The sequence below is a fragment of the Oncorhynchus nerka genome, linkage group LG10, assembly GCF_034236695.1.
Source record: "Oncorhynchus nerka isolate Pitt River linkage group LG10, Oner_Uvic_2.0, whole genome shotgun sequence".
Lineage (NCBI taxonomy): Eukaryota > Metazoa > Chordata > Actinopteri > Salmoniformes > Salmonidae > Oncorhynchus > Oncorhynchus nerka.
The window spans coordinates 32,588,479-32,611,893 of NC_088405.1; the positions used below are offsets into that span (position 1 = coordinate 32,588,479).

At 42.3% G+C, this 23,415-nt stretch overlaps 1 protein-coding gene across 1 annotated transcript; it reads right to left on the reverse strand.

Annotated features, from left to right (window-relative positions):
- Nucleotides 1-237: 237 nt before the first annotated feature.
- Nucleotides 238-21,790, reverse strand: slc18a2 (solute carrier family 18 member 2). The gene is made up of 15 exons (XM_029669550.2): nucleotides 21,395-21,790; nucleotides 17,779-18,139; nucleotides 15,753-15,811; nucleotides 15,534-15,617; nucleotides 15,219-15,311; nucleotides 15,029-15,118; nucleotides 14,877-14,920; nucleotides 13,880-13,940; nucleotides 11,702-11,797; nucleotides 10,947-11,025; nucleotides 10,365-10,416; nucleotides 9,811-9,874; nucleotides 9,585-9,704; nucleotides 9,011-9,144; nucleotides 238-3,841 (listed from the first exon to the last, which is right to left on the reverse strand). The coding sequence occupies exons 1-15, from the start codon at nucleotides 21,525-21,527 to the stop codon at nucleotides 3,743-3,745; spliced, it is 1,569 nt and encodes a 522-aa protein (XP_029525410.1). The 5' UTR covers nucleotides 21,528-21,790; the 3' UTR covers nucleotides 238-3,742.
- Between the last annotated feature and the right edge of the window lie 1,625 nt (nucleotides 21,791-23,415).

Here is a 23,415-nt window from a genome sequence, read left to right on the forward strand (position 1 = left end):
AAACATGGGGAACTTGTGACACCCCCCTATCCTCAGTCTGCTCCCCCAACATCCTCATGTCTCCCACTACTGCTTCCATGACATCAAGAAAAGGTGTCATTTCTCCTCAGTCAACAACAATTAATCATATTTAAAAAAAAAAACATGAATCAAACTTAGGTTGGTTGAATGTACTGTTTAAAAATGAAAAATAAATGGACATCCAATGTTAATGTTAACATATTGCATCCAAACACGTTTTCAGAGTATACAACATTTATTTTTGTTTCCCATCCCCACTGAGTATCAACATATATTACACAATCAGCACACTTTACACGTAAACAACCATTCCAGATGATAAAATGTCAACATTAGTTTTTTTGTACCAGTTAGTAAGTATTTGATATACACACAAACCAATGACATACATGTCAGAAGGCACACACACCAACATGAGCACACACACATTTTTGTGCATGTGTGCAATACATTTCGCACCTAAACAAATGACAACAAAATATATTAATCTCCACAATATATAATCAATTATGTAACCTACATGACCCAACAATGTATTGCAAAATAACGACAACCTCTCAGAATAGTAGCCATCTTGACATAAAAATATTTTCATTAAGGGTGCGGCGAATTTAAATATACATTTTAGAAAATAATGAAATTAATATTGACGTTATCAGGTAATTATCTCTGTCAACTCCACCACAGACAATTTTGCTTATATCATTAATATACAATGAAACTCATTCGAGTGTCCATTCAAACAGACCTGCAATCCAGCAAACCCAGGGTTCGGCAAAACAGTCCATATACTTCAAAATGAAATCTTATTTGACATTTTGAATATGGGTTATTGTGCTTTTCTGTGGCAAGGGCATTAAAGTATTTTCAAAGATTTTTACATATTTCCAGGATATCTAGATGTCAGATTTGCTTGAAGAACCAAATAATGGTTTGTAATAAATGCACTTTACCAAACAATTATATATATATTTGACAGTTATTAGCTGTGCTTTGTATGCCTGGCTTTTTCTGTTAGATCACCATGATTTTGACAAAAAGCAGAATAGTGGATGAGTCTATTTTCATTTTCTGCTTCAGGACAAATAGGAGAGGAGAGGGGGTGGGGAAAGGGGGGCCTTCATGGCCCTGTGTTGTGGATTAATACTGGTGACTGACTGCACACAAAATTCACTAATGACATGTGCAGGCCAGGGCCCAGTCAGCCAATCAAATCCTCAGACTTAAGTGTGTATGTATACTGAGTATACAAAACATTAAGAACACCTGCTCTTTCTGTGACAGACTGACCAGATGAATCCAGGTGAAAGTTATGATCCCTTATTGATGTCACTTGTTAAATCCACTTCAATCAGTGGAGATGAAGGGGAGGAGACCGGTTCAATAAGGACTATTTTTAAAATCCTTGAGACATGTATTGTGCAAGTGTACCATTCAGAGGGTGAATGGGCAAGACAAAAGATTGAAGTGACTTTGAACAGGGTATGGTAGTAGGTGCCAGGCACACCAGTTTGTGTCAAGAACTGTAACGCTACTGGGTTTTTCACGCTCAACAGTTTCCATTGTGTATCAAGGATGGCCCACCACCCAAACAACATCCAGCCAACTTGACACAACTGTGGGAAGCATTGGAGTCAACAAGGGCCAGCATCCCTGTGGAAAGCTTTCGACACCTTGTTGAGTCCATGCCCAGACGAATTGAAGCTGTTCTGAGGGCAAAGGGGGAAGATGTTCCTAATATTTGGTATACTCAGTGTATGTGCATGCACTGCTGGACAATATAATAAACTCTTATTTCATTTTGGAAACAATGTATGCTGTGCTTTCTGTATTGTGTGTTAAACAGCTAGAAAAAGGGTCTACTTTTTGATGACCTGGAAGTGATCAATAAATTCACATACATATAATAAAGTTAATGCTCTCAAGGGATTAGTTTATCTAAGATTAAAATTGGTAAAGATTGGGACCTAAAATTGAACCTTAGTGCTTGAAAATACATTGAGTTTCTACTTATTTTAGGAATTAACACTACTGGGAAAGTGTACGTAAAACACAATAATAATCAGTGCATGTATCTTTGATAAAACATTGAGAGTGTTTTCTTACTAACAGACAACATGACCAAACAGACTGATCACCTCAATATTCTCTCTCTGCTAAACCAACATTAACATACTAGAACTGTCCTTGGAGTTAAATGGTGTGGATATCTAGACTCTGATAAAGTGCTTATGGAATTTCTCCTCTCCTTAAGGTGATGTTTAAACAGAGACAACTAACTAAAGCTGTGTCCGTATGTGTTTACTATATATATATATTTTAGTATATTTTATGGCTTGTCATATCAATAGGGAAAGTTAAAAGAATCTTAGTTACACATCATCTACCTAAACATTGTATTGACACAAACACACTAAGAAAAGCCTATAAGATATATGTTTCCAATTGTCTGTAAATGGAGCTGAGGGTAAACAGAAAGATCAAATTCTATTACCTGTATTCAAAAATCACTCAAATATAAGTCTTACATTTCCACACATTCAAATGGCTCCAAAATGTACAAATAAAAAAAGCAAAATATGTTTTTTATGAGCTGAGGTATTATTTACAGTGAAAATGTCTTTCATTAACCATTTTTTTATGTGGAAGGTGAAACTGAGGATGATATTGGAGTGATGCTGTGTTTTTTATGTGGAAGGTGAAACTGAGGATGATATTGGAGTGATGCTGTGTTTTTTATGTGGAAGGTGAAACTGAGGATGATATTGGAGTGATGCTGTGTTTTTTATGTGGAAGGTGAAACTGAGGATGATATTGGAGTGATGCTGTGTTTTTTATGTGGTATACCATGCAAATAGCCATAAGCAGTCAACCCAGGACAACACTGGATTCTGGGGATATAACTTTCTATGACTTCAAAGGTTTCAGTTCAGGTATTTCCTCAATTCGAATGTCAACGTAAAAACATGTTTGTAGGATCAATGAAAAAAAGGCCAATTTCAAGGTAAAATGTAACCCATACATTGTGATTTGCCTTGTCCAAAGCAGTTAACAAATTCTCATTCCAAATGTATTGAGTAACTTGTATAGACTAAGTAATACTTTATATCTAAATCATTTACCATCTCATCATAATATAATTATAATCAACAAATAGAATGACAAACACTAAAGCGGTGTTCTCATAGTGCCTTGTTCGAGATGTTGAATCTGATCCAAAGTCAGTTTCTACACAGATAGAAGTAACTCTCCACCCCCATTTGTTTTATATTTCTGTATTAGATATGTTGATGAAGACTGTTAATGGGCAAAAGGTGAATTATTAAGACAGGTTTGTACTCCTTGCTAACCTACAGTACACAATTTGGTGATCTATAAGATCACTGTCAGCTGAACTATCCAGTAAATATGACTCACAACATTCTACTATTACGGCCTATGAAAACCCTGTTTTGACATGTGTTCCACTTCCATTGGATAAGGCTGTTGGCTAAAAATAAACACAAGCAAAGTGCTTGTGACCACAGGGGGATGAGAACAACTTTGGTTTGCTCCAGTCGTACGATCACAATGACATAGAACAGTGAAGACCGACCGCACGGAGGACATTCACATCGAAACAGCTTTGCTGTTTGTTTTTTTGTATTTTCAATTTTTATCTCTGTTTTTGTACAACAAAATAGATCCTCTGGAAGGTAACATACCTGTCTGGTGTCCATTACTACTCATCATACTCTGTCTCCATCTCTTCGTACTCTGTGTTCCCTTGTGTTGAGTATGATCGGGTCTTCATTGCACAGTTGGAGTCCATCAAGATGGCCTGAGAAGAAAACAATTGTCTAGAGTCAGAGTACAACCCAAAAAATGGACCATAAATGGAAAAAGAGAATAAAATGGTCACCAATAATTTGTTATCAAGGATAAAAGTATCAGAGGCGAAAGATGTCTCGTTTGAAAACAAAGAGCATTGTACTGTGGTTGTATCGTATACAGTCATGTAGCTTTGATGGAAGACAACTACCTAGGTCAATTTATTAGTCTGCCTCGAGAGGTATAATTCTTTGAACCTTTGTCACAATATCTAGTTACAGAGACACCCATGTGCAATTTATAAAAGCTTTTCAAACTATGTAGATTCACCACCACCATCTACCCCCAAAATGTGCAACCAGAGGGGAAACTACCCTGAGTTTCTCTAAATTCCAAGCATCTGCCTCTAACCCTAGGAAGCTCTTTGCAACCTTCTCCTCCCTCCTGAATCCTCCTCCCCCTCCCCCTCCTCCCTCTCTGCAGATGACTTCCCCGCTCAACCATTTTGAAAAGAAGGTCGGCGACATCCGATCCTCGTTTGCTAAGTCAAACGACACCGCTGGTTCTGCTCACACTGCCCTACCCTGTGCTCTGACCTCTTTCTCCCCTCTCTCTCCAGATGAAATCTCTGCTCACACTGCGTCTTGTGACGGCCGGCCGCCCAACAACCTGCCCGCTTGACCCTATCCCCTCCTCTCTTCTCCAGACCATTTCCGGAGACCTTCTCCCTTACCTCACCTCGCTCATCAACTCATCCCTGACCGCTGGCTACGTCCCTTCCGTCTTCAAGAGAGCGAGAGTTGCACCCCTTCTGAAAAAACCTACACTCGATCCCTCCGATGTCAACAACTACAGACCAGTATCCCTTCTTTCTTTTCTCTCCAAAACTCTTGAACGTGCCGTCCTTGGCCAGCTCTCCCGCTATCTCTCTCAGAATGACCTTCTTGATCCAAATCAGTCAGGTTTCAAGACTAGTCATTCAACTGAGACTGCTCTTCTCTGTATCACGGAGGCGCTCCGCACTGCTAAAGCTAACTCTCTCTCCTCTGCTCTCATCCTTCTAGACCTATCGGCTGCCTTCGATACTGTGAACCATCAGATCCTCCCTCTCCACCCTCTCCGAGTTGGGCATCTCCGGCGCGGCCCACGCTCTCACCACTGGTGTGGATTGCGTCCTACCTGACAGGTCGCTCCTACCAGGTGGCGTGGCGAGAATCCGTCTCCTCACCTCACGTCACCCACTGCTCTCACCACTGGTGTCCCCAGGGCTCTGTTCTAGGCCCTCTCCTATTCTCGCTATACACCAAGTCACTTGGCTCTGTCATAACCTCACATGGTCTCTCCTATCATTGCTATGCAGACGACACACAATTAATCTTCTCCTTTCCCCCTTCTGATGACCAGGTGGCGAATCGCATCTATCCACCTATCCCTCCACCATGTGTACAATCTATCCACCTATCCCTCCACCATGTCCACAATCTATCCTCCTATCCCTCCACCATGTCCACAATCTATCCACCTATCCCTCCACCATGTGTACAATCTATCCACCTATCCCTCCACTATGTGTACAATATATCCACCTTTCCCTCCATCATGTGTACAATCTATCCACCTTTCCCTCCATCATGTGTACAATCTATCCACCTATCCCTCCACCATGTGTACAATCTATCCACCTATCCCTCCATCATGTGTACAATCTATCCACCTATCCCTCCACCATGTGTACAATCTATCCACCTATCACCATGTCCACAATCTATCCACCTATCCTTCCACCATGTGTACAATCTATCCACCTATCCCTCCACAATGTGCACAAATAAGCTATCCTCTTCTACCTGCCCATACATACTGTAGCTTACTCATACTCTAAACCAGGGGTCTCCAACCTTTTCTAGCACGAGAGCTACTTTAGAAAAATCAAACATAGAGAGTAAGTAATGTATTTTTAATAAACAACTCTAAGGGAGGCCCTTTAAAATCAGTGATTTTTTTCCTGACATTATGTTTTATATTATCACAAATAATTTTTTCTCAGTTAAAATGTTCCTGGTTTTCCATTTTTTTGTTTTTCATATTCAAAATTACAATTGTTCCCGGATAAACAATAAAATTGGATGTTCTGAGTCCATGTCAATGCTTAAATCACATCAGTAAACCTTTTTTTGGGGGGGTTCTGGAAGAAAACTAGTACATTTGGATTTTGTAATTCCCCTTTCATTGAGCATCTGGCCTTTTAAAACCCCAGCGTCCATCCGTAAATCTAATTTGCATAATCAAATAATCCCCATAAAATTCCATCTGTTCTAAAATAGAGATATCAGAGTTTTGGCATTGGATGCGTGTCAGTCTACTCCATCATGTAACACTTCCGCACCTGCAGAGAAAGGTGACAGAGCTAGAGCAGTGTTTGTCATATCATGAGACATCACAAAATCGTTTGTAGCGTTTTGCTCTACTCCATTTTGCTCTACTACCCCCACAAGCATCTTGGGACTCGTCTGAAGTCGTTACAGCCGATCTGCCAATTTCTGTCTGTAGCGTCCGGACACTTCGGACTAGACACTAATATGACCCCTCTGCGTCAAGGTGAGACTCTTACAAACACGTACGTTTTGCTCTATTACACCCACAGGCCTCACAAGACTCGTCTGAAGGTCGCCCGGGACCAGTCGGAAAAATGTATGAAAGACACCTGCTCATCGAACATCTCATTCCAATATTATGAGCGTTAATATGGAGTTGGTCCTCCCTTTGCTGCTATAACAGCCTCCACTCTTCTGGGAAGGCTTTCCACTAGATGTTGGAACATTGCTGCGGGGACTTGTTTCCAATCAGCCACAAGAGCATTAGTGAGGTCGGGCACTGATGTTGGGCGATTCGGCCTGGCTCACACGTCAGCGTCCCAATTCATCCCAAAGGTGCTCGATGGGGTTGAGGTCAGGGCTCTGTGCAGGCCAGTCACGTTTTTACACACCGATCTCGACAAACCATTTCTGTATGGACCTCGCTTTGTGCACGGGGGCATTGTCATGCTGAAAGAGGAAAGGGCCTTCCCCAAACTGTCGCCACAAAGTTGGCAGCACAGAACTGTGATGCTGTACCACAAAGATTTTCCTTCACTGAACTAAGTGGCCTAGCCCGAACCATGAAAAACTGTCCCAGACCATTATTCCACCAAACTTTACTGGTATCTGCCAAACCCAGATTCGTCTGTCAGATGTTGAAGCATGATTCATCACTCCAGAGAACTCGTTTCCATTGTTCCAGAGTCCAATTGCCGTGAGCTTTACACCACTCCACCTCACGCTTGGCATTGTGCATTGTGATCTTAGGCTTGTTTCCGGCTGCTTGGCCATGGAAACTCATTTCATGAAGCTCCCGATGAACAGTTCTTGTGCTGACGTTGCTTCAAGAGGCGGTTTGGAACTCTGTACTAAGTGTTGCAACTGAGGACAGACGATTTTTACGTGCTATGCGCTTCAGCACTCGGTGGTCTTGTTCTGTGAGCTGTTCTGTGAGCTTGTGTGGCCTACCACTTCACGGCTGAGCTGTTGCTCCTAGACGTTTCCACTTCACAATAACAGCACTTACAGTTGTCCGAGGCAGCTCTTGCAGGGCAGAAACTTGACGAACTGACTTGTTGGAAAAGTGGCACGTTGAAAGTCACTGAGCTCTTCAGTACGGGCCATTCTACTGCCAATGTGTGTCTATGGAGAAAGCATGGATTATTGCATGGCTGCTGTGTGCTCATTTTTGAACACCTGTCAGCAACAGTGGCTGTGGCTGAAATAGCTGAATTCACTAATTTGAAGGTGTGTCCACATACTTTTGGCATTGTAGTGTATATGGAGTCTCTGTAGGTGACAAAAATAAGGGGTTCAATATTTGTTTCTTTTTTATATCCTGATCTTTCTTACATCTGTCAGATGTAGGATAGACTCTTCATGTTGTTCCATGTAGATCAAACCCCAGGCTGTAGTGACGCTGCCACACTGTGATGCAGTGCCTTAGACCACTGTGCCACTCGGGAGGCCTCAAATCATTTCCCCATATATTTTTGGGGTACTTCAACGGTTCTTAGAATTCTAAATCAAATAGAAAAATGATCCTTGGTATGACCATCTTAAAACAATAACATACAGCTTAGTAGTAACCCCCTACCCTCCTTACACTCTTATGGTTTAATTGAACATATGTGAGGAATGTTCTGTCTAATGTGCCGGTCTACAGATGGTTCTGTACTGCTGCTGCTCGCTTCATGGCAAAGTTTGCAAATAACAAATAATATACTTACTCATGATTTACTTCTGCCAGGTAAGCCTACTTTGCAGTTAACATTTAATTCAGAAGGTTTTCTGTCCACCCACAATTGGGTTATCACATCAACTGGCTACACACAGAGGAGTGATAGACAAACGCTCTCACCCCACAGACAGACAGGGGCAATATTGCTGGAAATTAATTGGCTGATAATATGTTAGGTTTGGCTTTTTAGGCCATAGTGGCTAACCAGGTGTGGGATGATGTCAATATTGCGTTGATTAGATAGTCGCTAGGAGATATTTGTGAGATTTGTTTATGACAATTTGCGGTGGAACATGTGAAAATTGCATGTACTTTCAGAATTGTTTGGCGAGCTACTCATAGCTGGGCTATGAGCTACTGGTAGCGCGCGATCGACCTGTTGGAGACCCCCACTCTAAACCAATTCAGTCTAGAGAAGAAAAGGCGGGTGGAAGCTGGGGTGGGGGTGGCCAACAGCAGTAGAACAGTAGAACTTGAACAGGCCAACTTAAATAGACAGCCAAATCTAAGAAGGCAAGTGTGTCTTGATCAGAACTCGAGTCTCGAGTTCCTCTCTCTCTGTTTCTCCTGGTACTATTGCCTGTAAAAGACGGCAGTAGTTTGAGCCTGTGGGTATGGCAGTTCTCTCTGCATCAGACGCAGCTTTACAAGTCATTCGCATTCATGTGTGTGTGTGTGTGTGTGTGTGTGTGTGTGTGTGTGTGTGTGTGTGTGTGTGTGTGTGTGTGTGTGTGTGTGTGTGTGTGTGTGTGCGAGCTTGTGTGTGTGTGTGTGTGTGTGTGTGTGTGTGTGTGTGTGTGCGAGCTTGTGTGTGTGCATGTGTGTGCGCTTGTGCGTGTGTACGAGGTATTCAGTGTCTCACCATTTTCTCCTCCCTCCCAGGAGGACTCCTGAGGAAGTAACAGAGGGGAGCGAAGAGGATGTCCACGACGCCAATGATGGTCATGAGCCAGGAGAACCCAATGCTCTTCGCTATGGCGCCCCCAGCGGACGGACCTTCATCAGCAAAGGAAGGCTAATGAGCTTATAGAGGAGTTGAATATAGAGGCCTTATTTTCCCCATTTTGACATATCATGATAACTATCCCCATGACGGAAAATCTGCGAACTCTTACTATACCACACCTTAAAAACATACATAAGAACGCACGGTACAAAATCAGAGAATATAAAAATATGGGCTACAACACTTGGCAGTTTAAAATCGTTACTTTAAATATGTGTACTTAAGTAAGTGGGTCCTGTGGGTGGGATGGGGAGGGGGTTGGGGGGAGATAAATGTGTATTTGAGTAATGTCTTTTGGTTTGTGCTTTTTAAGTTTGTCTTGTCAACCCCAAAATTAAAACATGATCATAAAAAAAATGAAATAATGTGTGACAGAAATGTTTAAAAGACTATGCTACTTGACTGGGTTATATCCAAGCATCTGAGTTACCTAAAGCAAAGCCCATGCAGAATGCCACATCAGCTATGGCGTACACAGTGCCATAGACTGACACGTGTCTCAGGTCCACTAAGTAGCCCATGATTGGCATCATAGAGGAATCCACCATGCCTGACAAGAGACAAAACAGTGAGAATACAGTAGTATCTGTTACAAACCAGATGCTAGTTTCATCATTTGCGGTTTTCCTGTACAGTGTGAAAACAAATTGACTTACCAATTGCAAAACCAACACCGAAATTCGGAAGTATTAGTCCGTAGATGTCCTTAGCAAAAGGAACCTGTGACACAGAACATAGTCAATGTAAAGAGTGGAACAGGGGTTTTATTGATCAAATGTTTACAGTGTTATCCAGAATACCATTCTTTATGTGGGACTCGAAGATATTTGTTCTCCCACACACAAACACAACTGCATAAGGCACTACAATGGAAATGGAATTGTCTGTTTCCAGAGAATCGGCTGTTTGCCGGTTGACTTCTGAGCGAACTCCCTTCCCTAGACTCAGAATGTGATTTGGAGACTAATGAGATATAGTCGGACATTAAGACAATGGGACTGTTCCAATATTTTGAAAATGCATCATTACTTCCCCCTTTCCTCTATGTAATTCCTGTCAAACCCTAGCTTTCACCTATACCCATAGTATTACACAAACAATCGTTAGATGGATCCCCTAATACTGACGATGCCATGCCAAACAGGTAAGGTAAGCACCGTGTTGAGCTGGATGCTAAATTCTAGCTGAGGAAGATGTGTCTAGTACTCACACAGAGGATGCTAACCCCCACGAGGACCATCCCGATGAGAGCGCACAGCCATCTGGGAAAGGAAGAAAGAGCAGTTCAGCGTCTGCCAATGACAACAGTCAACGTCCCTCTCCCCTCCCTCCACCGTTGTTTTGTACCGCAAGGCCACACAATCTGATTTACTCTAATATTAAACTTTAAATAAATGAATAGAGGAAGTAAATGGATCACAATCTGTTTTCTTTGAGTCAGGATTAGGACATTTTATGAAACAAATAGGAGTTGCTTTATTTCAACTTTCTAAAATAATACTGCTATGGCTACAAGAAACATTTGAGTCCTGAAATACATTTATTTTCATAAAGTGTGAGTTAAAAATAGAATGATTCATATGTGACAGATCGCACACTTGATCAACTGCGGCAAACAAACAAACATTAGCCAAGAGGTCATAAACTCATTGTCACACTGAGACTTCAATAAACAGCAAATACCCAACCTGCCAGAGAAATCTCATTCAGAGTTGCTCAATAGTACAGGAAACAGATACCAACGCGGGAGAAGATAAGGAGACGGAAAAACGGGAGTAATTTCCCTCCCTACCTCCCCATCTTGTGTGCGAGGACGCCAAAGATGTTGGTTCCAATAAGGTAAGAGATGCTGGCTGGCACGAAGGCAATGCCTAGCAGAGAGAAATAGAGAGAGGGAGAGGGAGAGAGAGCAATATTGAGAGAGAGAGAGAGAGAGAGAGAGGAGGGAGAGGGCAGGGTACAGAGAGCAGAGAGCAGGGTAAAGAGACAGAGAGAGGAGAGAGAGCAGGGTAGAGAGAGGAACAAGAGAGAGAGCGCGAGAGAGAGAGAGAGAGAGAGAGAGAGAGAGAGAGAGAGAGAAAGAGAGCAGGGTAGCGAGAGAGGCCCAGATAAGCATCCACATTATCAGCCTTCATCATAGGGCTCCAGCACATCTCCTAGACACAGTAATGAACACTCCCGCTCTACACTCGCCCTCAAATGACACCCTAATATCCTGCCCTGTCCCCCATCTTCCTCCAGACCCTCTCTCATCCCCTTTTATCTGTGCGAGTCCTCACAGGCAACGCCACTAATAAAATAAGTAATAATGACAGAAAAGAAAAAGAGTGATTTGGTTTCAATGGGAGGTTCAATGAGATTTTCAATGTTCACCTACATACTGTTTGAAGTCATTGCAAGTCTACAGTTATAATCCAAACCTTGAGTTGAAATGAGGACCTTTATTCTAAGTACATTCAGCGGGCAGAGTGGTTTCATGAGCAGCATTGTCAATAGGGGAAACAGGATTGTCAAGAGGGACAAAAAGGAAAATAAATGTAAAAATACCTAGCTGCCATTTTCTTGGACACATGGTCTCCATCATCCAAATAGGCAACGCTGGTTCTAACATGGCGATGGCCATGTTCGCAAAACAAATGGATCCTGAAAAAGAGAATGTGATTGGGGATAAGTGGACCCTGGGCCTATTATTCTCCATCTTCACACGTTTTGTGTGACCCTATCAACCCCCCCACCCCCACCCCCGTTCCTGCAGCCTCAGACATAATACCAAGTATTAGTCCACCCTGGCCAAAGGACCTGGTAATTGAAGTGGTGGGGAGGCTCACTGACACATAAATGCATTTTCCCCCAGTACTTCAGTCTTACACATACTCCAACACACACAAGCAAGCACGCACACACACACACATACAGTCACAGACCACACACATGCACGCACGTGCACATGCATGCACAAGCACACATGCACCAATGCACGTGTGAATGCACACACGAATGCAGGGATGCTCACACTCACTCACTCTATTCTAATGGAGAGATGACCCCATCTAACATGCTGCGCTCACTCCCTCTCAACACTCTCCCTGACAATAATACTGTGTTTCCCTGGCTCAGGGCACAAATTCAACCACTGAAATAGAATTTGTTGGAACATCTGAATCAATTCTTCTTCCACCTCTTTGCTCCCACATCTTTGCTCCCACCTCTTTGCTCCCACCTCTTTGCTTCCACCTCTTTGCTCCCACATCTTTGCTTCCACCTCTTTGCTCCCACCTCTTTGCTCCCACATCTTTGCTTCCACCTCTTTGCTTCCACCTCTTTGCTCCCACCTCTTTGCTTCCACCTCTTTGCTCCCACCTCTTTGCTTCCACCTCTTTGCTTCCACCTCTTTGCTCCCACCTCTTTGCTCCCACCTCTTTGCTTCCACCTCTTTGCTTCCACCTCTTTGCTTCCACCTCTTTGCTTGCTTTTCCACCTCTTTGCTTCCACCTCTTTGCTCCCACCTCTTTGCTCCCACCTCTTTGCTTCCACCTCTTTGCCCCACCTCTTTGCTCCCACCTCTTTCTCCCACATCTTTTGCCCACCCTTTGCTCCCACCTCTTTGCTTCCACCTCTTTGCTTCCACCTCTTTGCTCCCACCTCTTTGCTCCCACCTCTTTGCTCCCACCTCTTTGCTCCCACCTCTTTGCTTCCACCCACCTCTTTGCTTCCACCTCTTTGCTCCCACCTCTTTTCCCACCTCTTTCCCACCTCTTTGCTTCCACTCTTTGCTTCCCACCTCTTTGCTCCCACCTCTTTGCTCCTTGCTCCCACCTCTTTGCTCCCAAATCTTTGCTCCCACCTCTTTGCTCCCACCTCTTTGCTCCCACATCTTTGCTCCCACCTCTTTGCTTCCACCTCTTTGCTCCCACCTCTTTGCTTCCACCTCTTTGCTTCCACCTCTTTGCTCCACCTCCACCTCTTTGCTCCCACCTCTTTGCTTCCACCTCTTTGCTTCCACCTCTTTGCTCCTACCTCTTTGCTCCCACCTCTTTGCTCCCACCTCTTTGCTTCCACCTCTTTGCTCCCACCTCTTTGCTCCCACCTCTTTGCTCCCACCTCTTTGCTCCCACCTCTTTGCTCCCACCTCTTTGCTTCCACCTCTTTGCTTCCACCTCTTTGCTCCCACCTCTTTGCTCCCACCTCTTTGCTCCCACCTCTTTGCTCCCACCTCTTTTCCACCTCTTTGCTTCCACCTCTTTGCTTCCACCTCTTTGCTCCCACCTCTTTGCTTCCACCTCTTTGCTCCCACCTCTTTGCTCCCACCTCTTTGCTCCCACCTCTTTGCTCCCACCTCTTTGCTCCCACCTCTTTGCTCCTTGCTCCCACCTCTTTGCTCCCACCTCTTTGCTCCTTGCTCCCACCTCTTTGCTCCCACCTCTTTGCTCCCACCTCTTTGCTCCCACCGCTTTGCTCCCACATCTTTGCTTCCACCGCTTTGCTCCCACCTCTTTGCTCCCACATCTTTGCTCCCACCTCTTTGCTCCCACCTCTTTGCTCCCACATCTTTGCTCCCACCTCTTTGCTCCCACTTCTTTGCTTCCACCTCTTTGCTCCCACCTCTTTGCTTCCACCTCTTTGCTTCCACCTCTTTGCTTAGTGTGACTGAAATGGGAAATGGCACAGCAGGTGCTTCAGAATGAAGCAATAATATTCCAGTATTAATAAGTGATATGTTCTTACCTGCAGCAATGAGTATGTATGGATCTTTCATAAGACTCCATAGCGAAGACCCTTTCTGGCTCTGTAGAGAGAAAAGGGACAGGAAATGTAGAGCTAAACAGAGAGCCATGAGTTTCATGTCAAAACAGATTAATACAAAAAAGGCAGCCAAAATATGATCTAGGGAACGTAATTACTACCGTGCTTTTACATCATTCCACAATGATGTTTAGTTACTATCTGTGCTTATGTCAAACTGGAACACAATTCTCCCTCTCTATTCTGAGGATCCCTGCTCTTACAGTAGCGAATAGAAAATGTCCACACATAGCCAATGAGTTTACAAAAGACTGACACAGTGTTGACAACAACCCGTTATCAGTCCCTCTGACACCGTCTCTCAGCGTAATGACAGATATGTACTAATTGTGAGGATTTTGTCATGACCCAGACCCATTCCACTTTCCCCTTTTTAATATTCTTCAAGACATCAATATCAAACAAAAAACGATTTCAAACAGAAACAACCTTCCCCTATCATCCACAACTAAACAACGTCTAAGCGCCATTGGTCTGACAATCACAGCCACCGTCTAGCGCTCTGATTCAGTCTCTTTCTTCTTGGTATCCGTGGTGACTGATACACATCAGCCCCATAGACCAAAGTCATAGGGGCTGTGATAGGAATCTCTATCACAGGCACACATCTCCTCTAACTGGAATGGTAACCCATCATACCAGAGACCCACACATTTAGTGGTTTAAATTCAGACTGTTTTTTTGGTTGTTTTTACTCAGACACCCGCGACCCATTTAAAACCTCCCGTTGCGAGTAGCGACCCCGGCTTGAGTATCACTGGTGTAAAGCACTTTAATCATCTGGAAAAACGCTGTTTGAATCCAATCCCAATCAAATCACATATAATACACTATTGATATCACAGTGATCTGGTGATTGTGAACACATTCCAGCACAATTCCAATGAATTTACTGTCAAATCGATAGCCATACACTCACCTCTGGTTCCACCTTTGAGGGCTGGAGAATGAACAGTTGCAGTGCTGTTGGGAGACAGAGTCTGAACTTAGTTAGCATCCCTAACAGGTAACTTCTGATTGGAGAAAAAAAGAATGTCTGCTTCATGATAGAGAGAAACATGGCCACATTACCTCCATCCAGCACAGCCAGAACAGCCAGAATGAGGAAAGGTGCCGTTTTCCCCACAAACTCATACATGACACTGCCAAATGGTGGGCCCACTGGGTGGAAGAAAGTAAAGACGGTCAATGGTTTTGGCCAAACATAGCCTGTTACTGTAGTCTACAAAGAGCTCAAGTGCATTATGAATTGTGTACATACCCAGCACACCCATGGCGAGACCACCGAGGGCTATCCCAATGGCATTTCCCCTCTCTTCATCATCTGTGTACACACTGGCAAGCATCCCCATCCCTAGAAGAAGAACAGGACATGTAGCTACCCACTGGGCACAGACATCTAGTTTTGATAAATGATTGTTCAACTTGAGAGACATAAAGATGCATAACAAGGTAGGCCCACAGTAATGAAAATGTGAAGTTTCTGGAGAAACTGTGTGTTCTTGCGCAGCTGTCTCAAAGTGAAGCTAATCCTGAAAGCGTCCATAAATGTCAGGGGTAATGCCAAGGACCTTACCAGCCACAGAGGAGCAGGAGGAGCCCACACCCTGCATGGATCTGGCCAGAAACAGCAGAGTGTAGCTCGATGAGAAGGCGAACACTTAACAACAACGACGACAATAGAAATTCAGACAAAAGAAAACATCAATCATGAAAAAACATTGAAACACTGTGTGAGATCTGAAAACAGGTGTGGATGTGACGTGTGACGGGTGTGGATGTGGGTGATACTTACTGATGGTTGACAGGAACATAATACAGAACCCGGCAAACATGGGGATCTGGTATCCTATTCTGTAGGCACATAGAGACATCCCTTCTCAATACTGTTCTATGTAATACAATACAATATAAAACAAGACAACAATAACTACAGCTCATCTAACACTCGGCAGTCTAGTTGCAGCAGTTGGGCAGAAATACTCTTTGGCCCTGTACACACTCAGGTCAGCTTGTACAACTGATGTACAATGCGTTTGCCACAATGGTTGTGATACAACTGATATTTGTGTGATGCACAACTGAGAGTTGGTCTCCACAGAAATGTTTACACAACCGTTGTGTGGTGTCAATGCCTTGTAATTATTTTTGTGCAGGAAGAACTCTGTTGTATCACAATAAATTGCACATCAGTTGTTATACAACTTGAGTGTGTACTGCGGGCCTTGTTCCATGTAACTGACATGCATGACTTGCCTTGTGTTGTCCTTATCCAAGCCGAAGGTGACTAAGGGGAAATAATAGGATTCTATTGTTTGCTTCAATTACAGCATATTGTGGTGCCCAGTTGAGACGGTAAGTACTAGCCTTGATGCATTTGCCAATACTGAGCAGAGAGCACTGCTAGAGCTCACATCTTGACTGATTCCATACTTTACCCATGGGCGCATTCCCTAAGAAAATACCTCACAGTAATGTCTCTGACACCTTGGTCTTTCAGAATGTGTGCTGACATACAGGTATGTCTATAAAATACTTGTTTTAGACTATAATCGATATTGAGCAATTTTAGAACACAGTAAGTAGTTCAAAACAATAACTACAAGTGCTTGTAAAGCCCTACAAGCAGGGATCCTTACTGAATGCATGCTGCATGCATGCAGGGAAGCATAAATCCAACACAAATCACAAAACAGGAATTTAGCTACATGGGAGCAGGATGGATTAGATCTAACTTACATAACAATTGGTCTCAAAATAGCAATATAATGTAATATAATGTATATAAATGTTATCAGTTTTTGATTTTCCTCCCTGTCACTTGAAAATAGTCTGTTACTGATCTTTCTTTCCATGAATACTGTGATTTGACTTAGATAAATACATAAATATGATTAAATAATGACCTTTGACTGAGTACCCAAACTCAGGATAAACTTAGTCACCATTCGGCTCTGGGCTAGCAGGAAGCCACTGTGACCTGGCAGGCACCCACACTGCATGGGGCTATGCACTGAACTGGGAAGATACAATCACTGGTCCAGCTTGCCTGCCTGCTGTCATATCATTTTAGTGTAATTCAAAACTACTTGTTTTAATTATTAGTCAAATCAAGTCATAACTGTATGAAACAAACACTTTATACTCCCGGGTGGCGCAGCGATCTAAGGCACTGCATCTCAGTGCTAGAGGTGTCACTACAAACCCTGGTTTGATCCCGGGCTGTATCACAACCGGCTGTGATCGGGAGTCCTGTAGGGTGGCGTACAATTTGCCCAGCGTCGTCCGGGTTAGGCGAGGGATAAGCCGTCATTGTAAAATAAGAATCTGTTCTTAACTGACTTGCCTAGTTAAAAAATAAAGGTTCAATAAAAATAAATGAGTGCCAGCAGTGAATCATTTTAAATGCTAAAACTTTTACATTTTTGTCATTTAGCAGACGCTCTTATCCAGAGCAACTTACAGGAGTAATTAGGGTTAAGTGACTTGCTCAAGGGCACACTGACGGATTTATCACCTAGTCAGCATGGGCACTCAAACTACCAACATTTGCTTACTGGCCCAATGCACTGAACTGCTAGGCTACCTGCCGCCGCTCTTCATAAACAAGAGAAACATAAATAGACATGTCTTATGAAACCTGAATTATATGACTATACAGCTAAGCTAGTTGCCATGCAAACCAGTTCACAGCTGGCATTCAATTTAAGATAATCTAGAAATAAGCATAAAACTATTGAATTTGAAAAAGAGTGAGTAACAGAAAACACAACAGTGTGGACATGGGGAAATGTGACAGTTAAAAGCTTTCATTCACCCACCTGTTGGTGAGAGGCCCAATGAAGGGGTTGGTGATGAGCTGTACAGTGGCCTTGGAGGCAAAGAGTAGTCCCACTTTCACATTCTCATTGAGCAGCTGGTCGTCTGCTTTGGGGCAGTCGGGCTGTGTGGAGTTGTGGGGTGTGAGAGCCGAGGTGGAAGAAGAGACCCCCTGCGTCTGACCCAAGGGTATGGGTGTGGAGTCCATTGGGTCCCCGCTGGTTACCCTGACAGAGTTGTCATAGAGGGACACGATGGTCTGGAAGGTTCCAGAAGGGGTGTGTGGGGAGGCCGTAGTGTGATTCTTGGCCATGTTGGCTGCTGCATCATCAATTGTGTATAGGTAGCTAGGGATGATGGGGACTACCAAGAAGAAAGGATCAGAAAAAGAGATGAGGGGGAGGTTCTATCTACATTCTGATATAACTTCTCTCCAATAGATCCACCCACAATTTGAACACCGTCTGTCGGGAATATAATTAAGAAATGATTTCGTATTTATTTGATTTGTGTAGCGGATGGGACATTAGGACACACACTACATTTGTTTCAAAGGTTAGGAATAGACTGATTGGATTTCACTCATTTAGCTATAAATATGGCAGATAACACAATAATTGGCCCCATGAAGAAGGTTTTAACCTATTACTTTCATATTATTATGTTATTATCATGTTTTTATCATATTGTAACGATATGATTATTAGGGGGTCATGACCGTCCCAATATTTGAAACAGGACAATTTGACCCCCCCAATAATATACCATGATCAGTTTAATTGTTTGGATAAAAAACTCCCAATCTAAAGCACCTGGCTTTATGTGGTTTTGCACCAGAGTGCCCCTCTGCAGGGGCGGCAGGGTAGCCTAGTGGTTAGAGCGTTGGACTAGTAACCGGAAGGTTGCAAGTTCAAATCCCCGAGCTGACAAGGTACAAATCTGTCGTTCTGCCCCTGAACAGGCAGTTAACCCACTGTTCCTAGGCCGTCATTGAAAATAAGAATTTGTTCTTAACTGACTTGCCTAGTAAAATAAAGGTAAAAAAAAACTGTTCAGCAGCCTGCACTAACCTCTCTTTCTCTTTGTATACATGTTTCGAAAGTTTAAAATTAGTAAAACTTCATGAACATTTCATAGATGTATCCCTATGTTGTTGTGTAACTAGCAAACTAATGGTGATGAGATAATATTGTGTAAAAATAGTTTTATACAAGTTATACGGATGCATGCTATTGTAGCTAGGCTAACGTAAGCTAAATTAGCTAGCTAAGCTAGCACCAAAGCTAGTACAGTATCTGGATCTTTTCAACTGCAGTTTCCGATGAGCAGCACTCAGTAAGTCAGTGTTCACCTTTGTGAAAAAGTAGATAGTGCCTTTAATGGAGGTGCCAAAACCAAAGAGGATAAAAGTGCTGTACATTAGTTTATTTTTGGGAGTGCAAAAGACTATGTAAATGAATAAATGGCGACATAGCTAGCTAGCTAACTATACTGTACAATTCCTAATAGACTGGTGCCCAAGTGCTATAACAAATGTTGTTGCCCACATTCTGATTTAATTTGGTTGTCATGGCAGGGGTCAGAGACAGGTAGTATAGAGAGAGGGGGAGAGAGAGCACCGCCCATGTTGAGGCAGGGAGAGGACGAACAGGTCATCTGTCATATCCACCTGGAAAAGCTGGATACCATAGATAGGAAAACAATCTGCGTGCAGTGACATACATAAAAAGGTATTTGGTGCATTTCAGTGAATTGAGACTAAAGATCTGACCCCTCTTTGTACCACTATATGCCCACCTTTGTATAAGGTTGCAACCGGTTATTGACTGTTTTTGAATGTGTTTGTTTTTTACGTGATGCTGAATGACAATGAGTTGTTGCTATGTATTTTTGATGCCTATTGCTTGAGCATGAGGCCATACTGATTGGGATATTTTGAAGTCTATTTCCTGAGCATGATGGCATACTCATTCATTTATTTTGAAGTCTATTGCTATAACATTTTATTCCTTATTGAGGAGTTATATTTTGACTGTCACTGAATTATTGTATGAAATAATATTGCAATAAAATAGTGTAACCAAATGAGACGTTTCTGTATTCAGATGGCCTCGACTCGTTTTATGTGAATTCAGTATGGGAAATGAGTTATTCAAGACCATGTACTAGCCAACCGTGGTGAAGGTTACACAAATAGATTCATGGGTTTTTACATTTAAATGTAGTTAAAGAAGGGTTGTGGTGGTGACTTTCTGAACTGTTAAGAGTAACAACACAGTTAGAAGTAATATTGGTATTTCAGTTTGATTGATGTATATTGACCAAATTATCAGGACATTTTTGGATGTATTTTCCCTAAGAAATTGACGAGAAACAACCCTTTCACTGCTATGTTTTATATCTTGAGGGGCATTCCCCCAGACCCAACCGGAACCCATTGACCTAATATGCAACACAAAGTTATGCCCTTGCTGTATATAGATTTGCCTCCAATCACATATAGGCACATACGGCTAGCTACTCTAGAGTGATTTCTGACAGACATATGCTGACATTCTTCCAATGCGCACCTGTATCCAGTGCTCAATGGACATGTCCGGGAGACCTGACCAGCGTTGAGGGTGTAATCTCGCGCGAAATAACAGCATTTACGCACACATATTTGTCATCTATAATCTATCGGATACGACTGGGAGATTCATTGGCAATGGCAGTTTTGATGCTTTCAGGTAAATCAAGTGAACTAGGGCCATTGGAACCAAAAACATATCTGTAGCGGGTACACCATCCCGGTCCACCAGATTTGATTTAATAATGACTCTGTACTTGGCTTCGTGAAAGGCAATATACATTATGTTAAATTATGAACAATTCATCTCATTGTGAAGCTTTACACTATAGGCTACAGCGTTTGAAAATTCCCTAAGGTTGTAAGCAATTTGACGCAATCTGATAACATGACTAATCATAATGGACAGATTAAACGTTTAAGGAACAACATTGTTGCACATTGGCCGCCTACTAATATGTTATTATGGATATAATAGCATTTTAATTCAGAATCTGTTTGATTTATGAAATATTTGATGCATTCATTCTTACTCATTGTCATATCTAATATTGGATATCGGATGACAAACCAATCAATGTCAATCTTATTTGAATTAAATTAAATGATATGACCAGGTCTATGCACAGCTAAGAACTGAAGTAGCTAGTGTCTAAATTCGTATATTATTACAAAGCTTCAGGCAAGGCTAAATTATGAGCAAATCATAGGCTTTAGACTAGCCTAGTTTATTTCTTCTTTTTTTTTTTATTGGAAAGCAATAGCCAGGACGCTGACATGAATAACTTTTGTTCCACACCCCAATTTTTTTTTTTTAACTACTCGAAACAAAGAGGAGAATACTACCTTCTTAAAATGGAAATAACAAAAACATTGCATGGTTCAAAATAATATGTGTTATGTGTCCAAATTGTTTATGGGTTATTTAGGCTAGCAACGGACTCGAATTGGTTTTAGAAATGCATTTTTATGCGAACTTCAACGGGTGAAATAACAGTTGACGCAACAGGTAAGCAGTGTGAAAATACTTTATCCAAAGTTGAACCTACCGACCACCGTTAGAAGCATATTATCCAGCAGCAAGGCGATGAAAACGATGACCAGGATCAACTTCCTCGATTGTCTTTCCTCTCTCATCCATGACAATAAATTAAATTCTCTCAGTGTGTCTAATCTTCCCATTTTTAGAGTCCACAAAGGAGCAAGTGAAAAAATATTCGGTCTGAAAAGAACAAACGTTATGGACACCAGAGAGTGACAGTCTGGAAACCTAATTGCAAATTACGCACGTTAAAATGTCAAATAAATAAATGTTAATTTTGTATAAATTGTATAGATTTCACACAAGGCATAAAATGCTCTTATACAGAGTGGCAGAAACTAATATACATTGCTTATGTGCCAGTGGAATAACGTAGAAATTGGGACATCTGCTTCAAAAGATCGTGACCTGAAATGTGTTAAAAGTGCCATAATGGTTGAAATCTTACCTTAGATGCACATTAGCAAAAATCCCTTTGCGGCCGCAAATCCGAAAGGAACGATAGATGCGGGGCGTTTTAGTTACTTGAATGCTCCTTGACGTCATGCAACCTTTATCATGAACATCCTCACATACAGCATCACAGTGAGGGATACGCACAAGCAAATAACATTGAAGACAAAGTCGAAATCGTGAGACAATGTGGGGAGTCGGGGTTTTGATGATGTGCATACTATGAAATTAACAAAATTGCATGTTACTTAAAGTTTTTAGTTACTTACACTGCTGATGGATATCATTATCATTTTTGAAACCAACTACAGTTTATCAGAGTAACAGTATGATACTGACAATCTATCATTTTGTTAGCTATGTAAGTCAAATGCGGTTAATTCATTATCATACATAAGCAATAGCCTATATGTGTGCAGTAGGTGTGTGTGCGTGTGCGTGTGCTTGCTAGCACGCGAGCAATGTGGAACACGCTTAAAATATTTTTCGCATGGGGCTGCGAACCAAAAGCTGGAGCAAGAACACACACTTGTAACTTGCCATGTTTCAATACAGCGACAGGATCTCTACAATGTTATATAGATGCCACAAAACCTGTCAGGCCAACCGTCAACCCTCACAAAGTCTGTCAGACCCCGTTTTTACACGGTTGACCGCTCCTGCCTCATCAAAAATCACTTTTTATCAACCATGTGACTTGACCTCCTGAGCGTTCGCTCTCTGCGTTTATCAGAGACCCTCATCTTCCTATATTTGTATGCAAGATCAATGCAGAATCATCTCTCAATGATTAAACTCTCTATTTTGAAAAGGACTCATCATTATGAATGCTTTTGAGCACTTCATTGCAGTAAAGGGTGGCAATGGCACCACCTTGTGTTTTATGCTGTCTGTTGCATCTTCATGAGACAATGCAAAACGAACACTAGCAGGCCTATGTGTTGGCATAAACGGGGAACAGCCTATCTTTGCATTTCCACCTCTGTGGAGACTTAAAGATGCGGCTGTAATCTGTCTAGACTTCACGCGACTGAAAGTGTAATTGCATTGCATTTTTAGGCCCTGGATTTATCCACCACTTTCATCCAGTTAAACTGAAGCAAATCTTAACCATATTGACATATTCAAACTCCCAGCAGTTTCATCCACATCTAAAGGATCACCAAGTCAGGATGTTGTCCAAGATGACTTGTAATTATAAAGATTTGTTTTATATGATCATCACGTTTCACCCACTCAATTACATAATCCTACAACCATTGTAGCCTATTTACCCCCTTGACTGACCTATGAGATCTCCAGCTCATTGAGTAACCATAGCCTCCCGTCCCTTCGATTACATAGCCAACACAAGTTTACCAACAACACCTCTTCTCAACCGTAAGTGAATTTGTACCTTTGTTTTTTTTGTGATTTATTAGTGTGTTGTTGCTGTAGGAGTAGATCCAACTATTTTATCTATTGGTTACCTCAACATGTAATGACACAGCTTTCCTGAAATGTAGTTGGCCTGTGCTGTTGCTACTGGGGTTTTATGTGAAGTGGTATGTTGGTTGTGGTCGCTTGTGATTGGCC